Source organism: Sparus aurata, chromosome 2 (assembly GCF_900880675.1).
Source record: "Sparus aurata chromosome 2, fSpaAur1.1, whole genome shotgun sequence".
Classification (NCBI taxonomy): domain Eukaryota; kingdom Metazoa; phylum Chordata; class Actinopteri; order Spariformes; family Sparidae; genus Sparus; species Sparus aurata.
This window is the reverse complement of record NC_044188.1, coordinates 35,900,665-35,928,220: the sequence shown is the minus strand read 5'-3', so window position 1 is coordinate 35,928,220 and position 27,556 is coordinate 35,900,665. Positions and strand designations below refer to the sequence as shown.

At 40.6% G+C, this 27,556-nt stretch overlaps 1 protein-coding gene across 10 annotated transcripts in view; it reads left to right on the top strand.

Moving 5' to 3' along the window:
- fat3a (FAT atypical cadherin 3a) overlaps nucleotides 1-27,556 on the top strand; it is a 417,900-nt gene that overhangs the window by 147,717 nt on the left and 242,627 nt on the right. For all 10 annotated transcript variants that reach the window (XM_030397580.1, XM_030397563.1, XM_030397555.1 and 7 more), the window contains exon 3: nucleotides 10,652-10,975. In XM_030397580.1, coding sequence (XP_030253440.1) covers nucleotides 10,652-10,975 — 324 coding nt within the window. The remainder of the gene's footprint in view (nucleotides 1-10,651; nucleotides 10,976-27,556) is intronic.

Sequence of the window (27,556 nt, the reverse complement as noted above, 5' to 3'; positions counted from 1 at the left end):
ATGGCTTTGGGGAAGACACCTGAGAGAAGAAATGTGCTGACAATCTGCAGCAGATCTGAAATCATGCAGTCTGAGACTTTTTTGAAGAACCCTGCTGGTAAAATATCAAGACAGCAGAAGGAAGATTTCAAACGCTGTATAATGTCTTGCAGTTTTTTGTCATTGATTGGGTCAAATTGTGTCATGGTATTAGAGTTGATTTGAGATGGACAAAACGACAACACACCTCCTTTACTTAATAAGGTGGTACTGACCGCTTGTCTAATGTTCTGAATTTTGCAAAAAAGAATTATGCAAATTCATTACAGGCCCTGGTAGACAGATGTTCAAAGGCTACTGGCACAGGAGGGTTAGTTAGCCTCTCGACAGTAGCAAACAAGGCACACACATTATTTTTATCTTTATAAATGTCAAAATTTACCGGGAGATTTGTTTTTCACCACCTGTGCTCAGCTTTTCGACATTCCCTTTTTTCCATCTTGACCAGCCTGGTGTTTCTCCAAGGAGATTTTTTCTTACCAGAGACCACCTTCACTTTAGTGGGTGCAATGGCATTCATGACATTTGTAATTTTGTAATTGAAATGATGTACAAGGATATTGACAGAGAACATGGAGAGGGGTGGTGTGGAAGAGAAAGCCTCAATGAATATGTCACCAGTGTTTTCAGTGATGTATCGCTTTGAGACAACCTGAGTTTGAACATTTGTGTACACAGATATATCACTCTCAAAGAAAACACAGTTATGGTCGGAGAGAGCAACATCAGATATCAGAACCTTAGAAATGTTCAGACCCTTGGAGATAACTAAGTCTAGGATGTGGCCCCTGTTGTGTGTGGGCTGTGTCACATGCTGAGTGAGTCCAAAGTCATTAAGGACACAGCACAGTTCTTTAGTCCATCTGTCCTCAGGTTTGTCGACATGTATGTTAAAGTCACCAACAATTAACACACAATCAAAGTCAGTGCAAATAAGAGACAGTAGCTCAACAAGGTCATCAAAGAAATCTGTACAGTATTTAGGTGGCCTGTAGATGTTTAGAAATATAGCCCGAGAAGATGAGTTTACCTGAAGAGTCACATATTCAAAAGAAGTTAAACTTCCATAAAACATCTGCTTTTTAGCAGAGAGTTGGTTGGGTTTGGTGAAGAATGGATGTTCCCTCTTGTTGCGACTGGGGGGCACTCCTCCTTAGGGGGCGAAGATTATGGAGGACTAAACCTGACATAAGTATAAATAAATAAATAAATGCATAAATGCATAAATAAATACATAAATAAATGCTGAAATAAATAAATACATGTATAAATAAATAAATGCATAAATAAATGAATAAATAGATAAATGTTGAAATAAATGTATACATAAATAAATAAAGTGTAAATAATCTGTTCACCTACATTTATTTATTTCTGTATTTCTGTTCACCTACATTTATTTATTTCTGTATTTCTGTGTCCATATGTTAATGAGGAGGTAGGAGGTCCTAACCTCAGTCAAAAGCATGATTGGTCAAATCGGAGAGCCAGACAAAAGCAAACGATTCCTGATCCCAAGCCTCGCTCTCTGTAACGTTGTAAAACAGCTCCAGTTAGCTTAATGGCCTCGACCAGTGTGACAGGTTAACTGGCGTTCATTTGAACTTGCGAGTGTCCCAGATGTGCTGGTGGTGTGGTTTGAGAATCCTGTCTTGAGAGAGAGGGGTCCTCAGCCATGTCCGCTAACCAGGAAAAACATTCTGCTTATCGCTCCAAGTCATGTATATGTGTATTCGTTTTGACGTGGCTTGAACACTTCTATCCACACGGAGATGCCGGGGCTGCGACTTGCAAACCACTGTTAGACGAGCGCTACAGAGCACAAATCGTTCAAAAGTGCATGTTGTCGGTCTCATATCTTTGTAGTGAATCTCTGTACTCTCAAATAACTCATGTGTGGAACAGTATTAAGCATTTGTTCACGCCGAGCGGCTCGAGAGCGGCGTGGACACCGCTGTTAACTCTAATGTTAGCTGTTAGCTGTTGGCTGCTCGCTGCAGCACTGAGAGCGTAGCGTCCAGGTTAACTGTTGACACATGTTACCATCGAGAGTGAGATACATGTCTGGGCTTTCCTATGAACCATTGTCGCTACTGGTGTTTGTATCACAGGTTGATCTGGACGTCTCACGATTTGCCACAGCTGATTGACCACACGCTGAGCTCGGGCTGGATGTCAACAATCCGTGTACCCTTCGTTCTTTGGTTTTACAGTTTCAAAACCAAATTAAAATAACAGAAAAATAACTTTGTTTTTCTGTTATTTTGTTTTAAAACCAGAACGGAAAAACGGAAAAACAGAATAACACAAAATCACACATTTTGTAGCTGTTATTCTGTTTTAAAACAAAAACAGAATAACGTGAAAATTAAGTTTTTAGATTTTTACTGTTTTGTTATTGTGATATTTTGAAAATTCGGATTTAGGAGCGGCAGCGCAGTAATTGTAATTCATGTAATTCACACAGAAAGCTGCGCTGCCACTCCTAAAGAGACGTGACGGTAGACGTCATAATGATGAGATCGGGGTGTTTCCCTGCGGTTATTTATCAAAATATACACCTACACCCGGCGTTTAAAGGGGATCCTGCGGTTAATTGAAACCCGGCTATTATTTGGTAATAAATGGTACATTTACACCCCGCTCTGTACGCCGGAGGCATACAGAGCGGGGGAGGGACTCACGGCAGCACCCGCTGCTCGTTAAGCACAGTAACTGCAGAGTGATACGTGCTTTCAAGTCAGAGTCTCCAAACACCAGTAAAAGTCACTAGATTTGTCGGTAGTCGCTTTTGACAAAAAAAGTCACATGGAGCGCAACCTTCGCTGTAGAAGTAGCCTATGTTTCAGACGCCAATCTGGAAACGGCTGTGATTACTTCTATAAACAGGGTAGGCTATGTGTGTATGTAGCCTATAGGCATATACTGATAAAATATTGATTGACATTCTGCTCCAGAACATTAGCTCGTCCGGTCTGCCCCCGTCTCAGGAGAGAAAGAAGGAGAGACGGAGCAGCTCCACATTACAGGATGGGAGGGAAAAAAAAAATCGGAAAAAAGATTAAAAAATAAAAAATAAAATCACGAAAATTCCCCCCATGTCGAAATGCAAGTGGTTGGACTATTATAACACACAAACAAATCATCCTTCTGTCGACTTTTTTGCCAAAAGCGACTACCGACAAATCTAGCGACTTTTTTGGTGTTTGGAGACTCTGACTTGAAAGCACGTATCACTCTGCAGTTACTGTGCTCAACGAGCAGCGGGTGCTGCCGTGAGTCCCTCCCCCGTCCAAAAGCACTCACAGGCGGTCAGTCTCTCAGTAGCCTCGCGCAGCAGTCCAGCCTGCAGTCAGAGCAGAGAGGAGACACACACCACTCCGCATCCAGGCTGTAAATGAATCGCGGATGCGCATGGCCGCCGCCGCTCCGGCATACAGAGCGGGGTGTAAATGTACCATTTATTACCAAATAATAGCCGGGTTTCAATTAACCGCAGGGTCCCCTTTAAACGCCGGGTGCAGGTGTATATTTTGATAAATAACGACGTCTACCGTCACGTCTCTTTAGGAGCGGCAGCGCAGCTTTCTGTGTGAATTACATGAATTACAATTACTGCGCTGCCGCTCCTAAATCCGAATTTTCCAAATATCACAATAACAAAACAGTAAAAATCTAAAAACTTAATTTTCACGTTATTCTGTTTTTGTTTTAAAACAGAATAACAGCTACAAAATGTGTGATTTTGTGTTATTCTGTTTTTCCGTTTTTCCGTTCTGGTTTTAAAACAAAATAACAGAAAAACAAAGTTGTTTTTCTGTTATTTTACTTTGGTTTTGAAATGGAAAAACCAAAGAACGAAGGGTACACGGATTGTCAACGTACTCTGCTCTGCTCTGACTGTTTGACCAGCAGGCTGTATGACAGTGTACAGTTTTCACACTGTCTTAGCTTCAGCTTAATAACGATGTATGTGGCTCGGAACGATGGCTTTAAGTAACCATTTGAACGCAGTGTGGAATGAAAAATACCCAATGGTAACCGGTGTCACAAGGTAACCTGGACGCTGCGCTACAGCGAGCAGCTAACAGCTAACATAAGAGTCTCCACGCCACTCTCGAGCCACTCGGCGTGAACAAATGCCTCAGCCTGTTCCACCCATGAGTTATTTGAGAGTACAGACATTCATGACAAAGATATGAGACCAACAATATGCACTTTTGGACGATTTGTGCTCTGTAGCGCTCGTCTAGAACACACATATACATGACTTGGAGCGATGAGCAGAATGTTTTCCTGGTTAGCGGACATGGCCGAGGAACCCTCTCTCTCCAGACGGGATTCTCAAACCACACCACCAGCACATCTGGGACCCTCGCAAGTTAAAATGAACGCCAGTCAAATTCATTACTAAACCAGAGCTACATGAACAAATGTCAACAACTGCAGCTAACAGTTAGCGGAGCTGAGCGGGCTTGCTGGTAGCCAGTAACATTCCTGTACAGTGTACAGGAATCAGCGCTGCTAGTAAGGCAGAAGTAGTAGACCCTCATCGAGCACACTCCTGTAACCAATCATGCTCTTGACTGAGGTTAGGACCTCCTACCTCCTCATTTACATATGGACACAGAAATACAGAAATAAATAAATGTAGGTGAACAGAAATGTAGAAATAAATAAAAAGCATTTATTCTTTTATTTATACTTTTATTTATTTAGTTATACATTTATTTCAGCATTTATTTATTTATTCATTTATTTTTGCATTTATTTATTTATGCATTTATTTATTTATACATGTATTTATTTATTTCAGCATTTATTTATGTATTTATGTATTTATTTATGCATTTATGCATTTTTGCATTTATTTATTTACTTATACTTATGTCAGGTTTAGTCCTCTATAGAAGATGGCAGCATGGACTCCTCCTCCTGGCACAGCTGACTTGTCTGTTCGAAGCTTATCTCAGGCGCAAGTATTTCTCCTTCCAAGGGCTGTCTTATCAGTTGTATTGGTTAGTCTTGCCTGCTGTCTTTGGAAGGAGGAACTGGTGTGTGGTGCACTGAGTAGAATATGTTGGAGGTTAACAGCCTTACTCCTGACTTGTTAAGGCAGAGTCCATCTGCCTTAAAGGGGTGTCTGTGTTCCTGGAAAATGTTCAAATTGTCAATAAAGTTCACCGATTGAATGGCACATGTAGCTTTGAGCCATTTGTTCAACATCAACAACCTGCTGAATCTCTCATCACCTCTTCGGACAGTTGGTAGAGGGCCAATGAAAAACACCACAGTATCAAGAGATCTGACTTTGTCAACAGATCAGTGAAGTCTTGTTTTAATACCTCGGATTGTTGCTTCACAACATTAACAGGCTCTTGTCTGCTGTTTTGATTCCATGGGTAGTAGAGTAGTTTCGTTCCCACATAGTCCATTCACTTACACATTTACTTCTGTCTGGTGGGTCTTGGTTTCCAGCACAGCAATTTTCTGAAGGATCTTCTGAAAGTCGTCCACGGTAAAAGGAGGCATTTTGATACTAGTTAGGCTTAGGCTGCTAATAGGCTTGTGCTACTTCATAGGCCTCGTTCTGAAAGTACTGAGTTCGGAAAAAAAAAAGTGAAATAAGGCAGCAGCAGCCAATTAATTGTTGTCCCAGTTGTTTGTAAATATCCAGGAGTCGCTGCCTGTAATTTTTCAGTTAAGAAAGGGAATAACAGTGGTAAAGAAAGCAAGCGGAAGGTAGAGCAAGCAGAAAAGCATCTGCACCCGAGCAGATACAGGAAGCAAAAAGTTTTAAAAAAGTAAAGAGAAACGACAGTCCAAGAACTGAAGGCTAGTCAGTCCAGAAAATTGCAAAAACTTTGAATGTGTCCCCAAGTGCAGTCGCAAAAACCATCAAGCCCTATGACAAAACTGGCTCACATGAGGACCGCCCCAGGAAAGGAAGACCAAGAGTCACCTCTGCTGCTGAGGTTAAGTTCATCCGAGTCACCAGCCTCAGCAAATTGACAGCACCTCAGATTAGAGCCCAGATGAATGCCACATAGAGTTCAAGTAGCAGACACATATCTACATCAACTGTTCAAAAGGAGACTGCGCAAATCAGGCCTTTATGGTCAAATAGCTGCTAAAAAACCACTACTAAGGAAAAGCAACAAGCAGAAGAGATTTGTTTTGGCCAAGAAACACAAATGAGTGGACATTAGAACAGTAGAAAACTGTGCTTTGGTCTGATGAGTCCAAATTTGAGATTTTTCGTTCCACCTGCTGTGTCTTTGTGCGATGCAGAAAAGGTGAACGGATGGTCTCTGCATGCATGGTTCCTACCGTGAAGCATGGAGGAGGAGGTGTGATGGTGTGGGGCTGCTTTGCTGGTAACACTGTTAGGGATTTTTTTTTAAATTGAAGGCACACTGAACCAGCATGGCTACCACACATCCTGCGGCGACATACCATCCCATCCAGTTTATGTTTAGTTGGACCATCATTTATTTTTCAACAGAACAATGACCCCAAACATACCTCCAGGCTGTGTTAGGGCGATTTGACCAAGAAGGAGAGTGATGGAGTGCTGTGCCAGATGACCTGGCCTCCACAGTTACCTGACCTAGACCCAATCAAGATGGTTTGGGATGAGATGGACCACAGAGTGAAGGCAAAAGGTCCAACAAGTGCTCAACATCTCTGGGAACTCCTTCAAGACTGTTTTAAAACCATTTCAGGGGACTACCTCATAAAGCTCATGGTGTCAGGCCGGGGTAAGAAGGGGAAAACTATGGTAATATAGGAGTTGGACCCAAACGCAGATAATCAGAGGACAAGAGGCAGCAATGAGGGGAATGAAAGGCGAGCTTTAATAAAACTAAAGCTGAAGAAAAAAAAACAAAGTAGCAACACAACAGCAGGACAAAGTAGCAAAATAAAACAGTTCAGCAAAGTGCAAAGAAAATGGCAAAGTAAAAATCAAACATGAAAAACTCTAAACCAAAACATACCAAAGAGACTGGAAACAGACGGGAACATGATGTGGAACAGGAGCGGATGTGGATGTGGACAGAGGCAGACAGAGACATGAACGGACGCTGGCAGAGACAATGAACGGACAAGGAGTAAAGAGAAGTCACAGACTAAATACACAGACTAATGACCAGAAAAGGAACAGGTGAGGAGAGAGGAGGGAGGAGCCCAGGTGAGGTAATGAGAGGGAGGAGGACGGAGGACAAAACACTGACAGACAGAGGGAGACAGACTGCAACTAGGAAAATACACAGGGCAACTTAAAGGACACATGACAAAAGAGGGCATGGAAAATCAAAACATGAGACACAAGACACACAACAACATGGATACAGAGACATAAATCCAGAGTCATGACACATGGAAAGAATGCCAAGAGTGTGCAAAGCAGTAATTAAAGCAAAGGTTGGATTTTTTAGTTTACTACATAATTCCATATGTGTTCATTCATAGTTTTGATGCCTTCAGTGAGAATCTACAATGGAAATAGTCATGAAGACAAAGTAAAACCATTAATGAGAAGGTGTTTCCAAACCTTTGACTGGTAGTGTGGTATCCTACACTTTGAGGTTCACAGGATTCTAGAGGAACCAGCAGCTTCAAATACCTGTTTGCTGCTATGTAACGGCATTTTAGCAGCTGCTTTCTTAATCTGATGAATTTGTCTGGTAGAAACCTTCCTCATTATGCCTTTATCTGCACGAACCTGTCTGTGCTCTGAATCAGCCACAAATCTCTTCACAGTACGACGATCACACTTACATTTTCGTGAAATATTTAAAGGTACCATGTTATACTGTTTTTCATCAATTTCACACAGCTGTCAGAGGTCCAACAACTCTGTATTCGATATGTATTGCCCCAAACACATCGGTGGTCCTGAATTCCAGCTGTCTTAAAGTCGCTCTGCTGAGCTCTGTTCACAGCAGTCTGTTTCTGTGCCTGCACCTTTAAATGCTAATGAGCTCCGTCTGTCAACGCCTACTTGGGGAGCCTTGCCTGCTACTTCACTCTCAGGGAGAGGAAGCCCCTTATGCTAAAGGTAGCATGCGCTAATGTTTACAGTGGATGTAACACTGTGGCTCGTGGAGATTTTTTCGTTCAACCAAACCAGTTTGACCCAGAATCAGACCCAGAAGGAGAGGCTCCGGAAGACGTACAGACTCTGCGGCTGCAGCAGGACGTTTCAGAATGGTTAGTGTGGCTGAATAATGTTAGTTTGTTTGTAAGTGTTGTTACAGTTACTACCATGTAGCTAATGGCTAACAGCTAGCGAAAGCTGTGTTTGTCTCCAACACAGTCTCCAAACTCTTGGACACTGTTCGCATCGTCTCTGTCTCCAGTCTGCACATGTTTCCAGACTTTTTAATGTGACAACCAAGCTCCATCGTAATATTATTAACATTAAACTCGCTTCAAACGCCATTGCATAGCGGACCAAAGTGGAGCTTACTAGTTAGCCAATTTCCAGCTGACTTCACCATACTCGTGGGCAACTGTAAAAACGATCAAACTGCCGCGACACTTATCGGTGGCTCGGGTGCAGTTGCTGGGTCCGGTATGGTTGAGACTGATCCTTTTACGAGGATCAGTGTCAAGGCAAAGCCAGCTTTATACTGAGACTCATTACTGAAGCAGTCCGATATAAGTGGTTAGCACACACATACAAGCTAACACGAACCGCAGCTGGCATGTTGTCCTTAAAAATGAAACACAATCACTGTCTCTTCTGTTGTTCTGTAGCTGGGACAGAATATAGGCACTTATGTTGATTATTACAACCAACAACAGAGCAATTGCGTGTCTAGCTCTGAGCGACAACGTTGCGGAACACTGCTGTCTCTCCACTGGACACACCGAACTTCACCTCGGGGATGAACGCCCCCCTCTCAGATATCTCCTATCATCGCGCAGAGGAGGCCGGCCTATGATAATGAATCCTTTCGTTACGCAACGAAAGGAGCAGACTCTGAACAGCCTGTAGGAGCGCCGTTTTACCAGTGGGTGGGCTGCAGAGACCATGCAAGACTCGCTTGTTTTCCTCATTCTGGGAGATGGCAGGCTCAGGGAGGACCAACTTATATATGTAGAGAGCAGAGAAAACGTGTTTTTTATGATATGGGACCTTTAAATGTTTTCATACCCTGTCCAAGGCATTGCACTATTTGATGCTTTTCGACAGCTGAGAGATCCTTTTTCTTTCCCATATTGCTTGAACCTGTGGCCTGCTTAACAATGTGGAATGTCCATCTTAAGTAGTTTTCCTTTAATTGGGCTCACCTGGCAAACTAACTATCACAGGTGTCTGAGACTGGTTTCAGTGATTTAGAAAATTAAATGTTTATGACACTTTGCAAGTGTTATTTGCATAATAATTTGGAACCCAGTGTCAAGATTGCATACGCACAAAATAGCACTTGAAGTGTGCATATGCCACTAAAAGAATAATTTGGATTTTTTTATTTTTTTTGGCCTTTTGGCCTTTTGGCTTTATTGATAGGACAGCTGAAGACTTGGACAGGAAACATGATGAGAGAGAGGGTGAGTGATACGCAGCAAAGGGACCCAGGCCAGGAGTCGAAACCGGGTCCTCTGCAGCGAGGACAAAGCCTCTGTATATGGAACACCTGCTCTACCAACTGAGTTAAACAGCAAAAAAAAAAAAAGAAAAAAAATATTTGATGTGAAAATGTGTATAAATTTGTGTACACTTTGACCCATGCTTTACATGCATACATTTTGGAGGCAAAGGGAATTGGCAACGCCAATGGTGAGATGGTGAAAAGAAGCTAGATTGTGGAAATGACATGTGATATTCTACAGAAAAAATATTCCTCTTACACTTGATTTCACTAAATATGAAACTTTAACTATAGTCAAATAAGCAGTGTTGTTTGTTTGTGCTTGTAGTGAGGGATAATTATTCCAAAACACATTTCACTTATAAGTAGTTTCTACCTAGAGTTGATATTTTACAAGTGTCTTCTAAACCAATAATACATTAATTTAGCCATATTTATTCTTATTAATGTTTATTAGCATTATATAAAGTGTAATAACAAGACCTTTTTTTAACTTTTTAAATGGATATTAATTAATTGATAGTACATTGTTGGGGTCAGTACTAAAGCATGTTTCCCTACATCTGGGAAATAACATTCAATACCAGGGCAACTACTCTGCAGCATAACAGGACTTTGTACATGTAAAGTATAATGCTGTTTGTCACACATACTACCTTTGGCCATTTCACATTTTCAAAAATGTTTTGCTTAAACATGCAGCCCCCCCCAAAAAAATCCATGGTTTACAGAAACAAAATTCTATCCGGAGCTTTGGCTTGTGGTGCTCAAAAATTTAAGTAACATGACTTTTCAGAAAAAAAATCCTTGCTACTGAGAATAATCCACAGACCTTGCTTATGAGCTACTTGTTATTGCCTGTGCTGTTACAATTCAAAACCGGTTTTGATATTGCTTCTTATATTCCTGCACTAGGTGTCCATTACAGTTCTTTATTCAACTCAACTATTTTCTTTGTCTTTGATGTTTATTTGTTATTCTCCAAACATTTTGCTCTCTTCCTTCACCAGGAATGATCTACACCACTGATATGTTGGACCGTGAGACCAAGGACTCCTATTGGCTTACAGTGTATGCCATTGACCGTGGTGTGGTTCCCCAGTTTGCAACTACTGAGGTGTTTATCCAGGTGGAGGATGTTAATGACAATGCCCCACTGACCTCAGAGCCACTTTACCGACCGTCAGTGCCCGAGAACTCTCCGCGGGATGTTTCTGTGATCAAGATCCAGGCCCAGGACCCTGATGCCACACCTCCTCTTACGGCTGATAGACTAAACTACCGCATCATCAGTGGAAACCCACAGAACTTCTTCACAATCAACACCCGCACTGGTGAGTAGTGATGCGTATGCCTGCAAAAGGCACTACTGATCCTTTGTAGGTCTAAATGATTTCCAGGCAAAGAGATTGAGTGATTAGCTGAGTTAGTGATTAAGTCAACAAGAGTGATAGAAAAATCAAGTTGATGAGTATTGTGCCAGTGATGAGATCAACAGTATCGTAACATCTTGAAAAGTAAGCTTTGAAAGCAAAACTATAAAATGACATTCAGTATGTTATCTAAATATATAATATGGAAGTACAACAGGACAAGTAAACAGTTTACTGTTTAATGCAGCAAACAGTAACACACCATTTGCACTTGGCATCAATTAAATGGATCTATTTTCATAGTCCATAGCTGATGCCCATATTATAACTCCACCTCTACCATGCGCCAAGCACTCCTGCGTTCACAACGCTAACATGAGCAAACTGCCCAATCACAAGACACTGTCTGCCATCTGCCCAATACAGTGCATTTAATCTGTGAAGAGAAGACTTCACAGATGAAACCATTCACCAAAACGACATACCGAAATTTAAAGCATGACAGCTCACATAGTTTGAGACTCAGGGATGTGCTTAGTACCATTGGAAAGGTAACACCCTCAATTTTTTTCTAGAAGTGTAAGTGTGATTCTATGACATACTGACACAGAGTTACAGAGGTTGGAACACGGGTTTTGGTTTTCGTCCAATTCAAATGTCAATAAACTGACTATATGATATAAGGGTTCAGGTATGTCTATGGACACAGCAGACACAATTAGGCCATAGCCACAGGTCTCAGCTTGCTACACTCAAAATTGAAGTCAAAAGACTAAAAAATTGATTTTTCAAATTTTTTTTTCTAAAGGCATGTCTGTGCGTTTTGCTTGGGTCCTATTTTTCCAAGAGCGCCCACTGAGATTCAAAGGCTTATAACTTGAGAACCCCTTTACCTAGAAACATAATCTTGGTCTCAAATGAAAGCTAAGACCCTGGGGTTTCTTGCTGGTCCAACACTTGTAGCTAGTTTTGGGTAAAATTACATGGATATTCCCATTCTATGGACTCTTGGCGAACTATGAAAAAAAGATTGTGGCATGATGTTGTAGCTGTGGAAAAAAGGAACACTCCGAAGGTATGTAGGCATTCTTGCTTCTTGCGGTAGAGGGCTCTTTCTAATGTTGTGTCATGGTTAAAATTATCACAACAGTCTCAGCTTTCCAACAGTGAGTATATACTGTTAAGTATAAACAGTACTGATGCTTAAAACTATTAGCAAAAAAACTATTTGTTTTTACGAAGGGTGTTCGTTTAGTGAAGGGTGTTCCTATGTAGGAACGGTGTTCCTTAAGTGGTTGTAGACAGAGCACCTTCGAACTCACTTGAAAAGATAAATAAAAGTGCATCTTTATGTAAAGAACTTGTCCCTTTCTGATAAAATTATTTTGTAAACATTAATTTAACATGTCAGATTGCTTACTATTATAAAAACAGATCAGTTTCATATTGGGATTGATAAAGTGTGAACATAACTTTCATGAAATACTTTATTTTGCAATACTTTTGTTTACAAAAAGTATTTATATCCCTGAAGATATGTAAACAAAATTAAACAACTGCATGCACTGCATAGTAAACTTCACATGTTAGTTGATGTACAGGACATGAGGTGTCTGCTTGCTGTCTATTTTACACATTTTTGACCAGGAAGACGAGCCTGTCTCCTACCTCTGGCTTGAGACATCCCCCATTGCAGCTTCATAGCACAAACCTGGGGTCTAAAGTTTTCTTCTCATATGGGACACGATGATTAAATGATTCTGTTAATTTTAGCTGCTTTTTAGAAGTGATTTGTGGGCTGCCGCATTCTTGTACATCTCGTATGGGGAACAACAGGCTTCCCACTCTGATGCAGGTGTCTGTTTGAGATGCTAAAATAAATGTGTCAATCCGCTGCCTTTAGTTGCAACAGCCTTTGAACAAACTTTGCAGTGGACCATGGTTTGTTCGAGGTCTGACGCTACAGAACCAAGCTGCTGACTGTGGAAAGTAAATGTGGAGGGAGGGCGGAGCCCACTATGAACTACAGGAGCCCATGGGGAGCGGCGGCAGAGCAAGTTAAAGAGAAAATCGATTTTACAGATTTATCCCCCAGCCCTGTGTGGTATTTCAGCCATTTAAAACCACCAAATTCCTGCCAGAGCTTGACTTCGGAGACATTTGAATCCCTCACCTCACTTATACTGCTGCCAGGATGAAAGCCTATAAAAGTATGGACAATTATATGTATTAACGTAAGTATGTATTTTTATGTAAGAAGGTGAGAACTATTTAACTAACACTAGATGTTGAATAGAATTGTATGAAAGGTATTATTGTATCTGTACCCTCGACATCACCAAAAAGATCACCAACAAAGTTTATCAGTCCAAACACAAGCTTAAATGTATAAAGCGAGTTCCAAATCATTGCATTTTGAGTTCATTTGCAGCTAATCCAGCATCCCACCTCCATAGCTAACTAGATAACTTTGATTCAATGAGACCACTGCAGTTGGTCCCCTCTATACAAGACAACAAACCATGTCAGAAAGATTACAAACTAGGAAATTTGCCACCGAGACCCAGTTGAGTCCTGTTTAGATTTTAACTGGTTAGAGTCCAGTTGTGCTGAGTTTGAATCTGGTACCTAAACAACAGGTTTGAGTCCTGTTTTTCACTGATCCTCCGCTTTTGACAGCGTGGAAAAATAGCTGTCAGGTAACATCCACCCAGTTTACCGAATACCCAGTGACAGTGCCGGCCCTGAGTAATTTGGTGCCCTAGGCAAAATCTTAGGTGGCGCCTCCTTGCATTGCAGTCAATTTCACAATCAATTTTCATACACTCACTAAGAAACTGCATGTATATATTCAAGATTTTATTTCTTCTAAGTCAAAAATATCACACCAAATAAAAACTGAGGAAAGAAACAAGTGATAAAAATACAATATAAATAAGGCATTGTACAAACATATTATTTCTCAGCCTCAGAGTGCCGTCTCTCGCTTATATATTAAAGCCGCTTTGCAAAACAACCTCCAACTCCTTCCTTGTTGCCATGTGGATATTGTGCTCCTGGCTATCCTCATGAACCTTCAGCAAGTGGCTTGCATTGTTCCAGTCTTTTAGTCCTTCCTTATTACAGTTTTTCTCGATTGCTAAGGCACATTTCTTGAAAGCTTCTCTCCTTTTCTCTAAACTGTGAACACAAACCCCAATTTTCAAGCTACATTCACAAAACCTCAGACTCTTCTTGCAAAACCAAACTTTCACCTCAAAACAGTTCAATCTGTGCCCAAAACTGAACTTTGTTGTCAAATCGTGCCCCAAGTCAATCAAAATGAAAAACACTACTGAGCAGTCACTAAACACTACGTAGAAAAATAGAAAACACAATGCTCAGGACATGAAGCTGAATGCATGTTGCAAAACAAAAAACCTGTGCATTTAGCACTTGTACAAAAAGACAAAAAACAGAAATCTTGTGCATTTACATGTAGCACTTGTACAGTACAAAAAACAAAAATCTTGTGCATTTACAGTACACGTAGCACTTGTACAAAACAAACAGAAATCGTATGCAATTGCCACTTGCCACCGCCATGAGGAGAAGAATTCCTCAAGTGGGTTTAGGAAAGGGGAGTATGGTGGGAGGCAAAGATTTATAAAGCCTTGGTTCATATTGAACCACTCTCTTACCTGGAGGGCTCTGTGAAAGCTCACATTGTCCCACACAACAACATACATGGGATGCTCATCCTGCTGCCCCAACAGAGCATCTTGCATGTTGTTAAGGAAAATGAGGAGCTGGTCAGTATTGTAGGGCCCCAGGTTGGCATGATGGTGGACAACCCCATGATTGCTGATGGCAGCACATAATGTGACATTGCCACCACGCTGCCCAGGGACACCAACAATTGCCCGATGTCCAATCACATTACGGCCTCTCCTTCTCCTTTTGGTGAGATTGAACCCAGCTTCATCCATGTAGATGTATTCATGGGGTCTTTCCATTGCATCCAGTTGAAAAACTCTCTGTAGAAATAGATATAGTTTTGTAAGTGATACAGAAAAAGTGATTTAGGCCACTACAGTAAATCACTACTTACAGTAATCAACATTGAATGTGTCTGGATATATACCAACCTGTACATACTGGAATCTTTGCTCTTTGACTCTGTCTGAGTTCCGATCAAAGGGCACTCTGTACAGCTGTCTGTTGCGCTTGAGGACACGATCAACAGTAGTGAGGCTGACACTGTTGATACCCTCAAAATTTGCATGGTCTTCAATGATCTTCTGCTGAATTTCACGGACCATATCAACAATTAGGGTCTCTTGGTGTGGGGAGAACATACCTGTCCTCCCACCCCCATGTGGCAGTCTTTCAATTCTACAAAAAGAGAACATGCAGTTACAAAAAATACACATGGAATACTAGGCCTACAAACAGTTAGACTAACCCTCCATTACAATACTACAGTACATTGGCACAGTGATGTACTGAAACATATATTTACTTACAGTATACTGTGGTACAGTATATACTGTAATATGTCATACAGTAATTTGCTCTCAACATTTACATACTGTACTATAATGTCAAAAAAGATAATTACCTGTTCTCTTCTCTAAATCTTCGGATTATGGTGGACACAGTGAATCTACTGATGTTTGGTTGTACCCTTTGTCCGGCCTCCCTCATGCTCATACCATGGACAAGAACATGGTCAATCACAGTAGCTCTGATTTCATCAGATATTACTGTTCTTTGTCTTCGCTGACCACCTTGACCTCCTCGATCACCTTGACCACCTCGACCAACTCGACCTCCTCGACCTCCTCTCACACGAACCCTTCCTCTCAGATTTCTATCCATTGTAGTGCCTCACAAACCCGTGCTCTCTGAACTGGCTTTATATATTCCCTCACATCATTAGCCACAAGTGTGATCAATTTTGAGTTGTTGTGTTCAAGTGGTGACACCCGTGCTTTAATTGTGTTTGACTTTTGCCACCTGTGCTCACCATTATGCAGCACAGGTGCATCACAATGAAAATGTGTTGAGAAGTTGTGTCTAAACAGGTGAAAAGTGCTCATGGTTTTGCCAAAAGAGTGATTGATTCAATCAGTGGGTTCAGGCAACAGAGAAATTGGTTCAGACAACAGGGTTTAGTGTTTTAGCAATTAAGAAAAACTGTAAGTCTGTATTATTTTGGAGAAAACATTTAACAGCAGAAGCAGTGCAAGCTATCATTTCTGTTTGAGTACATCAGCCAGCTTCTTTTGATTTTTTCAGCTAGACTGTTACAAAAGTCATGTTGACACTCTCCCATCTTTGTTCTTGGGAAATGTGTAACTGCTTTTTTATATGAACTGGTCCTCTGTGAACTAGTCAGAAGAGATGGCCAGTCAGCAGGTCTGTTGGTGCCTTTAGTCCTGATGATGTGTCACTCTGCTGTGCTGAGGTAGAGGGACAGGAGCACCTGATGCTGTGTCACTGGGCTGGTGGTGGTGAAATATGTTAAAAGTGCATCTGAAGAGAGAAGAGAAGTATATGTGACCACTGCATGTTACATTTTAATAAAAAAAACAGATACTTGATGTGTGCTATACATAAGACTAATATAGAGTAATAATGAAAATGTGATGAGATTCATTCAACTTTGTCACTGAAAAGCAATTCAGTCTAACCAGAGTACAAGTGCAGTGTATGTATTTCGCCTTTGAATGATATGGGAAAGCTTAGGTGTGGGGTTTTAACAGTAATACACTTTAACTGCACTTTAACACTGATGTAAATTTTAACAAACATAAACTGTGACACAATAAACCAAAGGCTTACATCTACCCTGTTACAAAGGGGATGGAAAACTAAAAGCATTTTAACATACAAGCAGTAGACACCTGTAAAATAACACCTGAACAGGTCTAACGTTAACTTTCCAAACGTCCCTGATTAATTTAAGGTGGAGTAACATTAACACACGTAGACACAGCTATTTATTGATTATTAAACGATGCTGCTATCGTCCGAAGTAAGCTAGCAAGCTAACACTCTGCTCCAACTACGGTAACTACGATCATTAAACTATTAATTTCATTCACTTCATCACATTGATGTTACAGTACCTCTATCTTCTTCACGTTTTTCTTCCTCTTCTTTCCGTCTTTCCATCACTGGGTGCCGGATGTACTACGGTGTACATTTTAGGACATCCTCAGGATCAGGCTTCAGCATCAGACCTCAGATGAAAAGGTATAAGGTCTCAGGAAAAGCTCTGTCACACTCGCATAGTCATTGGACCAAAAGGCCTAAGAAAAAAAAACTTGTCACACTAAACTGCCTCAGGATAAAAATTGTCACACTGAACACATCAGTAACTAAGTTGTTACACTGAGTGGTATCAGGAAAAAACAATATCACATTGAACGGCATTAGAAACTAAGTTGTCACACTGAAAGGTATCAGGAAAAAAAATATCACATTGAACGGCATCAGTAACTAAGTTGTCACACTGAAAGGTATCAGGAAAAAAATGATCACATTGAATGGCATCAGAAACTAAGTTGTCACACTGAAAGGTATCAGCACAAAAGTTGTCACACTGAACGGCATCACACTGAAAGGTATCAGGACAAAAATTGTCACACTGAACAGCTTCACACTGAAAGGTATCAGGACAAAAGTTGTCACACTGAACGGCATCACACTGAATGGTATCAGGACAAAAGTTGTCACACTGAATGGTATCGGGAAAATCAGTTTCCTACAGAGGTCGCATAAGTACGGTGGCCGACAAGGGCAAACGCGCATTAACGGCCAAACGTTGCAAATACATAAACGATGCAGAACCAAAGACACACAAAACACATGCAACAACAAAATGCTGCAAACAACAAAATGCTGCAAACAAAGAAACGATGCAAAACCAAAACGACACAAACCCCTAAACACATACAATAGAGAAATGCTGCATATTGAGTCAACAAAACAGAAGTGTCAACACAACGGAAGTATTCATCTTTTTGAACTGTTATTGTTATATTATTTTAAAAGATTATAACCAAATATATAAACCATGTTGCTTTTTATGTCGCCTCTCTAAAAGTTTTACTCCCCTCTCGTCAGGTACAATGTACAGACTGTAACGCCCGCCAATGTAATAATGTCCACAAATGTAATACATTTTCCACAGACGTAATAGCCACTCCCTACTAATGTAACACGCTATTTCCCACAAATGTAGTAACTATCACGTTTGCAGGGATTTATTACGTTTTGAAATTTACGAAGTGAAAATCTATATTGTAATAACTTCCCACAAATGTAATAATACAATGATTGTGGTTGTTGTTTGTTCGTTAACACCTACTAATACTGACCGTGGGTGCAAAATCCAGCTGCTGACTGTCTGCTCCACTATCACACAATGGACCCCCCCCACTCTTTTTTGTTTTAGAATTTATATGTGCAAGAACTTTGTTAAATTAAAAAATGCAATACTGCTGTTACATGAATTTTCCAAAAGTGTCTGTATTTTAATTTTGAATAGTATTTTTAATTTTTTTTTGGCCTTTTATGGCTTTATTGATAGGTCAGCTGAAGATATGACAGGAAAGAGGGGGAGAGAGAGAGGGGGAGTGACATGCAGCAAAAGGACCCGGGCCGGGAGTCGAACCCAGGTCCGCTGCAGAGCCTCGGCACATGGGTACGGTGGCCGGGAGGTGCAAACCAAAATTACAAACTGTGAAACACTTTTACGAAGCTCGAGACAAATTTACATTTTGGAAAACATTTCTACATATCATAAAACAAAATTACATTACCGAAACAAATTTACATTTCAGAAAACACATTTACATGATACAAAACACTTTTACAAACGCCGGGACCAATTTACAAGTGGTGAAACACTTTTACAAGTCCCAAAACAAATTTACAAATAACATCAACCGGAAAGGGAATGTACCAACTCCGGAAGTGATAACCCGGCAGAGGCCAATTCGAGTTGTTGTTGTTGTTGATGGAGTTCATGGTGAGCTCAAGGTGAGCCATCGAGTGAGGTTTTGCCCGTTTTGTGGACAACATATGAGCCGTTCAACGCGGTTTTGTTTTTCGTGTGGTCGGTCTTTAGAGTTTTTAAGGGGCATGGACCAGATCGACGGACCAGATATGCTGCAGCAGTGCATAAAATATTTTAATGAGGGACACTCGTACGTTGTAATCGTGGACATGATGTAATGTTTACACGGTGTTCACATCAGGAGTAGAGGAGTAATCCTTTCTGCGATATAACCCGGCTCCATTCAGTTTGCTTTTCAGAGACCTCAAGCTGATGTGAACACTGTGTAAACATGACATCATGTCCACGATTACAGTGTACAAGTGTCCCTCATTAAAATATTTTATGCACTGCTGCAGCATATCTGGTCCATCGATCTAACAGCAGCACTGAAGTGCTCAAATTACGTTAAAGCACACCCTCGAGGGTAATATTGCGATTATACAACTAATACCAACACAAATAAAATGTATAATCAAAATATATCCATGTTGATGGACAATTTGCTCTCAAATTTTAAAGGTTTTTGCGAGTGTGCGTCGCGTTTCCATGGAAACACATGGGGTCTGACTAATAACTGAAACAAAATCAGTCACGTCAGTTGACTCATATGTGTAATGGAACGTAGTTTACCACTACATCAAATAATCCAACCCTTAGTAACGACCTAGCAACAGAAAGGATTTTCTAGTCCCAGAAGAGTGAAGTCTGAGCTGACGTTCATGTTTTATCGCGATCTCGGAATTTCCCGAACTAAATCAATACTGCACAGATAAACAGAAAAGGCTTATTTTTATCGCCCAAGTTATAACAAAGATGTTGATTTTTTTTTTCTTTTATATTTTTTATAAAACGTTTTCACCGCGGACACAATAGTGTCTCTCACACTGAAGGGAAAATAAATAATAGCCGGGGCATTTATTTGTTTCAATCACTTAACAGATAAGGCGTTTATTTGGGACCAGGGGGCAATTTGGGACAGGCGTTTAATTCCTTCCTCTCAAAAATCCGGGATGAAAATGTCACAAACTTCGCCAGCTTCTCTGTGAATTCTCCGGCATCCTGCTGGGCAATAGTTGTCTTCTGCAAGTGAAGTTGTTGCGGCGGAGGAAACGATTCAGCCAACCAGCACTCGCAGATAATTCCTCATCTGTGCTGTCACTCACGGTGGCGTACTTTTGTTTCTCCATCGCCCTGATCATTTTGCGGGACACTCTCTCGTGGCGTGCCCGTTTGCTGATAACTAATTCCCGCATGTTTATCTCAGGCTCCTCACTAGCCTTCTTCTTCCCTCCAGCAGGCAGTCTGGCCCTGTTGCTGTCCTCCTTGGACAGCTCCGTTTTTTTTTTTTATCGCCAATCTCTCACTCTCTTGGGGTCGACAGAGAAACGTCTAGCGGTTGCTTCTCCCGACTTTTCCTCTGCATATTTTACGGCAGTAAGTTTGAATTTCATGCCGTACTTTTTTTTTTTTTTTGCTCCAGCTCTGACAGTTACTATGTTGCCATGGAGATGGATACACTATTGCCACAGACTTGGCGGAGTAATATTTTGAGTAATGAGTCAGGCGTGCTGTCATGCTGATTTGAGCACGGTCAAAATGTCTTGTTGACCAATCAGATTGCTTGGTCGGAACTACTTGTTGTATAATTCCGGTTCAACCCCGGAGTTGGTACATTCCCTTTCCGGTTGATGTTATTTGTAAATTTGTTTTGGGACTTGTAAAAGTGTTTCACCACTTGTAAATTTGTCTCGGCGTTTGTAAAAGTGTTTTCCAAAATGTAAATTTGTCTCGAGCTTCGTAAAAGTGTTTCACATTTTGTAATTTTGGTTTGCACCTCCCGGCCACCGTACATGGGACACGCGCTCTACCAACTGAGCTAAACAGCACCCCTTGAATAGTTTTTTATATATATATACAGTACTGTGCAAAGGTTTTAGGCAGGTGTGAAAAAATGCTGTAAACTAAGAATGCTTTCAAAAATATAAATAATGATTGTTTATTCTTATCAATTTACAAAATGCAAAGTGAGCAAACAAAAGAAAAATCTAAATCAAATCAATATTTGGTGTTACTACCCTTTGCCTTCAAACCAGCATCAGTTCTTATAGGTTTTGTAGGATTATAGTCAGGTGTATGATCAACCAATCATACCAATCATGCTAAAGATCACCAATGTCACATGTAGGTTGAAACACAGTCAGTAACTGAAACAGAAACAGCTGTGTAGGAAGCTTAAAACTGGGTGAGGAACAGCCAAACTCTGCTACCAAGGTGAGGTTGTGGAAGACAGTTTCATGTCACAGGTCATACACCATGGTAAGACTGAGCACAGCAACAAGACACAAGGTAGTTATACTGCATCAGCAAGGTCTCTCCCAGACAAAGATTTCAAAGCAGACTGGGGTTTCAAGATGTGCTGTTCAAGCTCTTTTGAAGAAGCACAAAGAAACGGGCAACTTTGAGGATCGTCGACGCAGTGGTCGGCCAAGGAAACTTAGTGCAGCAGATGAAAAACACATCAAGCTTATTTCCCTTCGAAATCGGAAGATGTCCAGCAGTGCCATGAGCTCAGAACTGGCAGAAACCAGTGGGACCCATGTACACCCATCTACTGTCCGGAGAAGTCTGGTCAGAAGTGGTCTTCATTGAAGAGTTGCAGCCAAAAAGCCATACCTCCGACATGGAAACAAGGCCAAGCAACTCAAGTATGCACGAAAACATAGGAACTGGGGTGCAGAAAAATGGCAGCAGGTGCTCTGGACTGATTAGTCAAAATTTGAAATATTTGGCTGTAGCAGAAGGCAGTTTGTTCGCCGAAGGGCTGGAGAGCGGTACAATAATGAGTGTCTGCAGGCAACAGTGAAGCATGGTGGAGGTTCCTTGCAAGTTTGGGGCTGCATTTCTGCAAATGGAGTTGGAGATTTGGTCAGGATCAATGGTGTCCTCAATGCTGAGAAATACAGGCAGATACTTATCCATCATGCAATACCATCAGGGAGGCGTATGATTGGCCCCAAATGTATTCTGCAGCAGGACAACGACCCCAAACATACAGCCAATGTCATTAAGAACTATCTTCAGCGTAAAGAAGAACAAGAAGTCCTGGAAGTGATGGTATGGCCCCCACAGAGCCCTGATCTCAACATCATTGAGTGTGTCTGGGATTACATGAAGAGACAGAAGGATTTGAGGAAGCCTACATCCACAGAAGATCTGTGGTTCGTTCTCCAAGATGTTTGGAACAACCTACCAGCCGAGTTCCCTCAAAGACTGTGTGCAAGTGTACCTAGACGAATTGATGCTGTTTTGAAGGCAAAGGGTGGTCACACCAAATATTGATTTGATTTAGATTTCTCTTCTGTTCATTCACTGAATTTTGTTAATTGATTAAATAAACTATCGACACTTCCATTTTTGAAAGCATTCTTAGTTTACAGCATTTTTTCACACCTGCCTAAAACTTTTGCACAGTACTGTATAAATTACACAAAAGACAAAGAAAATATATATTTGACCTATTTTGGCCATAAGCGGTCGTATTGACCGCGCATCATTTTGCAGGGTCTCATTAACAACGAGACTCCACATTTATTGTGCTTCTTTGCGAATTTGCTTGCAAGTTAATTAATCTATAGATGTATAGCCTGGTTGGCACCATGCGCAAACATAAACGGGAGTTCCCCCTCTGTGAAACAGCGAGCGGAGCTGTTCGGTGCTGATGAGATGCGACTCTGACTGTGTAGCAGGGAAATCCGAGGAAGAATGTCTGCATGATGAATACCAGGCACACAGGTGTGGGCACCTTTAGTGGGGCGAAGGAAAAACCAGATTCTGTGATGTACTATAATAACACCAATACTGCGTGGATGTCCTTGACCAGATGCAAGGGCGTACTCCGTCAAAGGCGGTACGGAAGATGGCCAGTAGCGGTCTTCTATAACATCCTCCTTGACCTGGCTGGGATCAATGCCCACATCTTATTCAAGGAGCACCAGCAGCAGGAGAGCCCAGATGAAAGTCCTGCAGCAGCTGGCAGAGGAGCTGAGGGCAGAATACATGGAGGGGAAAGCGGCCACGGCAGTCGGCACAAGGTGGGCAGCAGCAGAAGCAACCACCGCAGCAGCAGCAGACACGGAGATGGAGGCAGTGCCGGTCCGAAAGAGCTGCAAACGGAACCAAACCTCGGACACTTGAAATGCCACAAGCCTGTGTGTGGTGACTGTGAGGAGAGCGGAGGTAATCCATGTAGACTGTGACCAGTGATCAAAAGGCTCTTTTTTGTTTTAGATCAGCTCCTTTCAAGCTTTTTCTATTATTATTATTATTATTATTATTATTATTATTTTAAGTGTTCAAATAAAATGTTTCATAACCAAATAAGTTATTTTTAATTGTTAATTTTCTTGTTCTGAGTTTTCTCTATTAAAATCGCGTAATTATTGCATATATTTATATGCAATAATTACGGTTTACTATGTGCATGATATGGTTTACTATGTGCATGATATGAATATTGATAAATGTATAATTAAGCGTGTTAAAATGTATATTGGTGTTATTTCGTTTTTTAAAAAAATATAACACAATGAATGCATTTCTTCACTCAGTTGTGTATTTACATGAGAGATTATAGAGTTTAATATCTAGCGGTCACAATGACTGCTTATGGCCGTTCTAGTAGAGTTGGAGTTCAGGCCCTTCTAGTGTGAACAAGAAGCATTTTGCTCATGCCAAAAAAATAAAAAATAATAATCTGTTTAAAGCAGATATATTATATTGAGGTTTGTGTCGTTTTTGTTCTGCATCGTTTCTTTGTTTGCAGCAATTTGTTGTTGTTGTTGGTTATTTCCCCCTCCCCCTGAGCTCATCTGAACTCACATTTTCCCGGGACAACTACGCTCAAAAGGCGTCACTATTGCGCTCGTCCGGTTTGTCCCGATGGAGCACCCATTACCCCAGAAGCGGACGCCAGGCCACACGCACAAACACAGCGGACAAAACCAGCATCTGCTGGTCTACGATGATAAGTATCAACCAAAACTGAAGAGTTGCTGTATTATGTTTTCCACCAATAAAACGTATAATTGGACTACTCTGTTACAAATTATTATAGCACGAATTACATCTAAGAGACCATACCACACTCGTTGGACGATAGTTAAAATACTATTTTTCTTACCGTTTTTTCGCTCTCTGTTTGTATCCCACTACTCAGTATGGACGCCGAATTAGCAATACATTACACAAAGAAGAAACTTCCGGTATGGATTGGATATATGGCGGCTTTTATTTTGGTTTTAGCTCGGCGATTAAGTGACTTCCGGTTGGGACCTCCGGTATGGATTGGATATATGGCGGCGCCCTTGTCGGCCAGTCGAAGTGTTTGTGTTTTATTTGTGTAGTATATCTGTGTAGTATTTGAAAAAACAGTGCTTGATGCGTTTATAAGCACTGGCCTTAATATGTGGGTTGTTTACTGGGCAACAACATTGAAGTTATTTAGTTATTTATTTAGGTATTTATCATTTAGATTTTTAATGTTTTTGTAATTTTTATGAGTCTACTATGGTGCTCCTTTTAAATTGGCAGAATTTATAAAAATTCTAATCAAAACCTTTTACAAGCCTGCATTATTTGGAGCTCTCATGGACATGTTGAATAAGACTTTAAATGTGAATTGTCCTTATATTACTTTGCTCACCAGTGTCTACACTCTAACTAACCATCAAACAGAAATGGGTTATGTAAACCCCATGTACAGTTTTCCTCCAAACAAACTCAATTAATGCCATTAATGTCCTATCAGCCTCCTGTTGACAAAAGGTGGCGTTGTCACTATGGTTATGACTTTGATCATATTTGCAATATCTGCAAATATTTAACATCAAGGGCTTAAGTGTCTGTCATGCAAAAGAGCCAAAACAACAACAAAAACAAAACGAAAAGAATGGTCAGGAATGTCATACTAACTAACATTTAAAGTGTGCTGACTGCTTCACAACATCAATAATATGCAAGAAGGAATTCCACCTTAAAAGATGCCAGTAGTCTTTGTGACTACCCCCCAGGTTTATAGCTCACTAGCATTACAGTTTTTCTCAGCCGCTTTGGTGCTTTTCTCACATCACTATTAACATTTGCACAGCAGTTAGTGCATTTCTCAAAACAATTAGTGCAAACTGCAAAACCTAGTCGATAACCTGCAAAAGCACGTCACTTGCTCAAAATGGATAGTCCATTCCTCAAAAGCAAGTATTCATGTCAATGAAACTGCCAGTGTCATCAAAATGAGAAGTCTTAACACCATCGAATATGAACAAGATAGTCAAATGGCTTTGTCATGTTTTCATTATGACAGTTTATTCTCTCAGTGTTTTCCAATGCAAAGAAAAGGTCAGAACTCGGTGACACTACCTGAAAATGCTCAAGACAGCACTATACACTACTTGTACAGCCATTTGAAAACTACAGTAAAGTTACACATTGCTGTAGTTAGGGGAGTAAGTGAGTATAAGACACTGAATACGTACGTTTCACATTTTTACTGTATATGCTCTTTGCAATTCTACAGCATTGTGCAAAAGAAAAATACACTACAGTCACTTATTTAGAACAAACATAAGAAACACCCTTTTGGTAGAGCTGTGCACAAATGTGAACAATACAACAGTACATATTGTAACTGAACATAGGTAAATCATTCTGGCACATCCAGACAGCCCTCTTCCACCTCTGCAAGGTTGTCTTTCAATCCTATGTGGTGCAGAGTAAAATTACAGTAATGTACAGTAAACATGAGATATTATGACATGTTGGATTACTGTCTGATACTATACATACGTGTTCTCCCTACGAAATGTTTGAATGATTGAATTCACATTGGTTCTTCCAACATTTGGTTGCACCCTCCGACCAGCCTCAGCCATTGTGAGGCCGTGATTGACAACATGGTCCACAACTGTAGCCCTAATTTCATTAGGAATCTGCCTATGTATTTGGCCTCTTCTTCCTTTTCCCCTGTTTTGTCCCCTTCCCCTTCCTCCCCGCATCCTCACCCATCTTCCACGATGCTGACCTTTCATTTCTGTGTCACAGAGTTGTAGAAATGGTACACACTATGTCCTGCTCGATTTGAGTGAAAGCTGAAGTTCACCTGAGAGCAATTGTTCAAATTAGGAGACATTTCCAGGAAAAAATGATAAAGAAAGGAATAAAATTTGCTTGACAGAATTTGATAACTAGTTCAACAATTTTGTATGTCATAACTCAAGCAATGAAATGAAGACTATTAGTTTTATTAGGATCGACTATTCAGCATCCATAAGTATAGTTCATTTTGACTGACATAACATAAGCAAATGATAATGTTAAAAAACAGTAGAGAATTGTATGAAAGCAAATAATACATGTCCAAAAGCATTTGCAATTTATTCAGAGGAAGGAGAAATTGCAACTATGATGTGCACAAATGACTAAATGTTGTGGAGGTTGAACTAATAGTTATAAGAATTTTCATTCTGATCTGAGAAAAGCACCAAAGCGACTGAGAAAAACTGTAACTAGTAAATGAAAAGGCAGCAAAACATCTTTTTTAACTCCTTTTTATGATACACATGTACATATGTAGGCCTACCCATAATACATTTACAGAAATGGTAAATGGTAAAATGGTAAATGTCTGCATTTTTATAGCGCTTTTCCAGTCTAACGACAGCTCAAAGCACTGTACAATACATGCCACATTCACCCATTCACACACACATTCACACACTGATGACAGAGTGGCTTAATTGCTTAATTATGGCTTACTGTCAGGCTGTGTCAGTCAGCTGACCTTCCATTTCTGTGTCACAGAATTGTAGAAATGGTACACACTATGTCCTACTCGGTTCATATATGCTTGCCAAGTGAGGGTTCATGGGATTCATCCCTGATATGAGTGACTGTGAACAAGTGGCTTGTCATTGGTTACAACTTAAACTTCACACTCCTCTTCGTGAGTGAAAGCTGAAGATCACTTGAGAGCAATTGTTTAATTTAGGAGACATTTCCAGGAAAAAATGATAAAGAACGGTGTAAAATTTGCTTGACAGGATTTGATAACTAGTGCAACAATTTTGTATGTAATGACTCAAGCAATGAAATGAAGACTATAAGTTTTATTGGGAGCGACTATTCAGCATCCATATGTATAGTTCATTTTGACTGACATGACATAAGCAAATGATAATGTTATAAACAGCAAAGAATTGTATGAAAGTAACTGATACATGTCCAAAAGCATTTGCAATTTGTTCAGAGGAAGGAGAAATTGCTTCTATGATGTGCACAAATGACTTAATGTGGTGGAGGTTGAACTAATAGTTATGAGAATTTTCATTCTGATCTGAGAAAAGCACCAAAGCGACTGAGAAAAACTGTAATGGTGGAGGCAGAGTGGGGCTGGGTATTGTTAAGAACCTCACAATTCGATTCAATTTCGATTCTTTAAG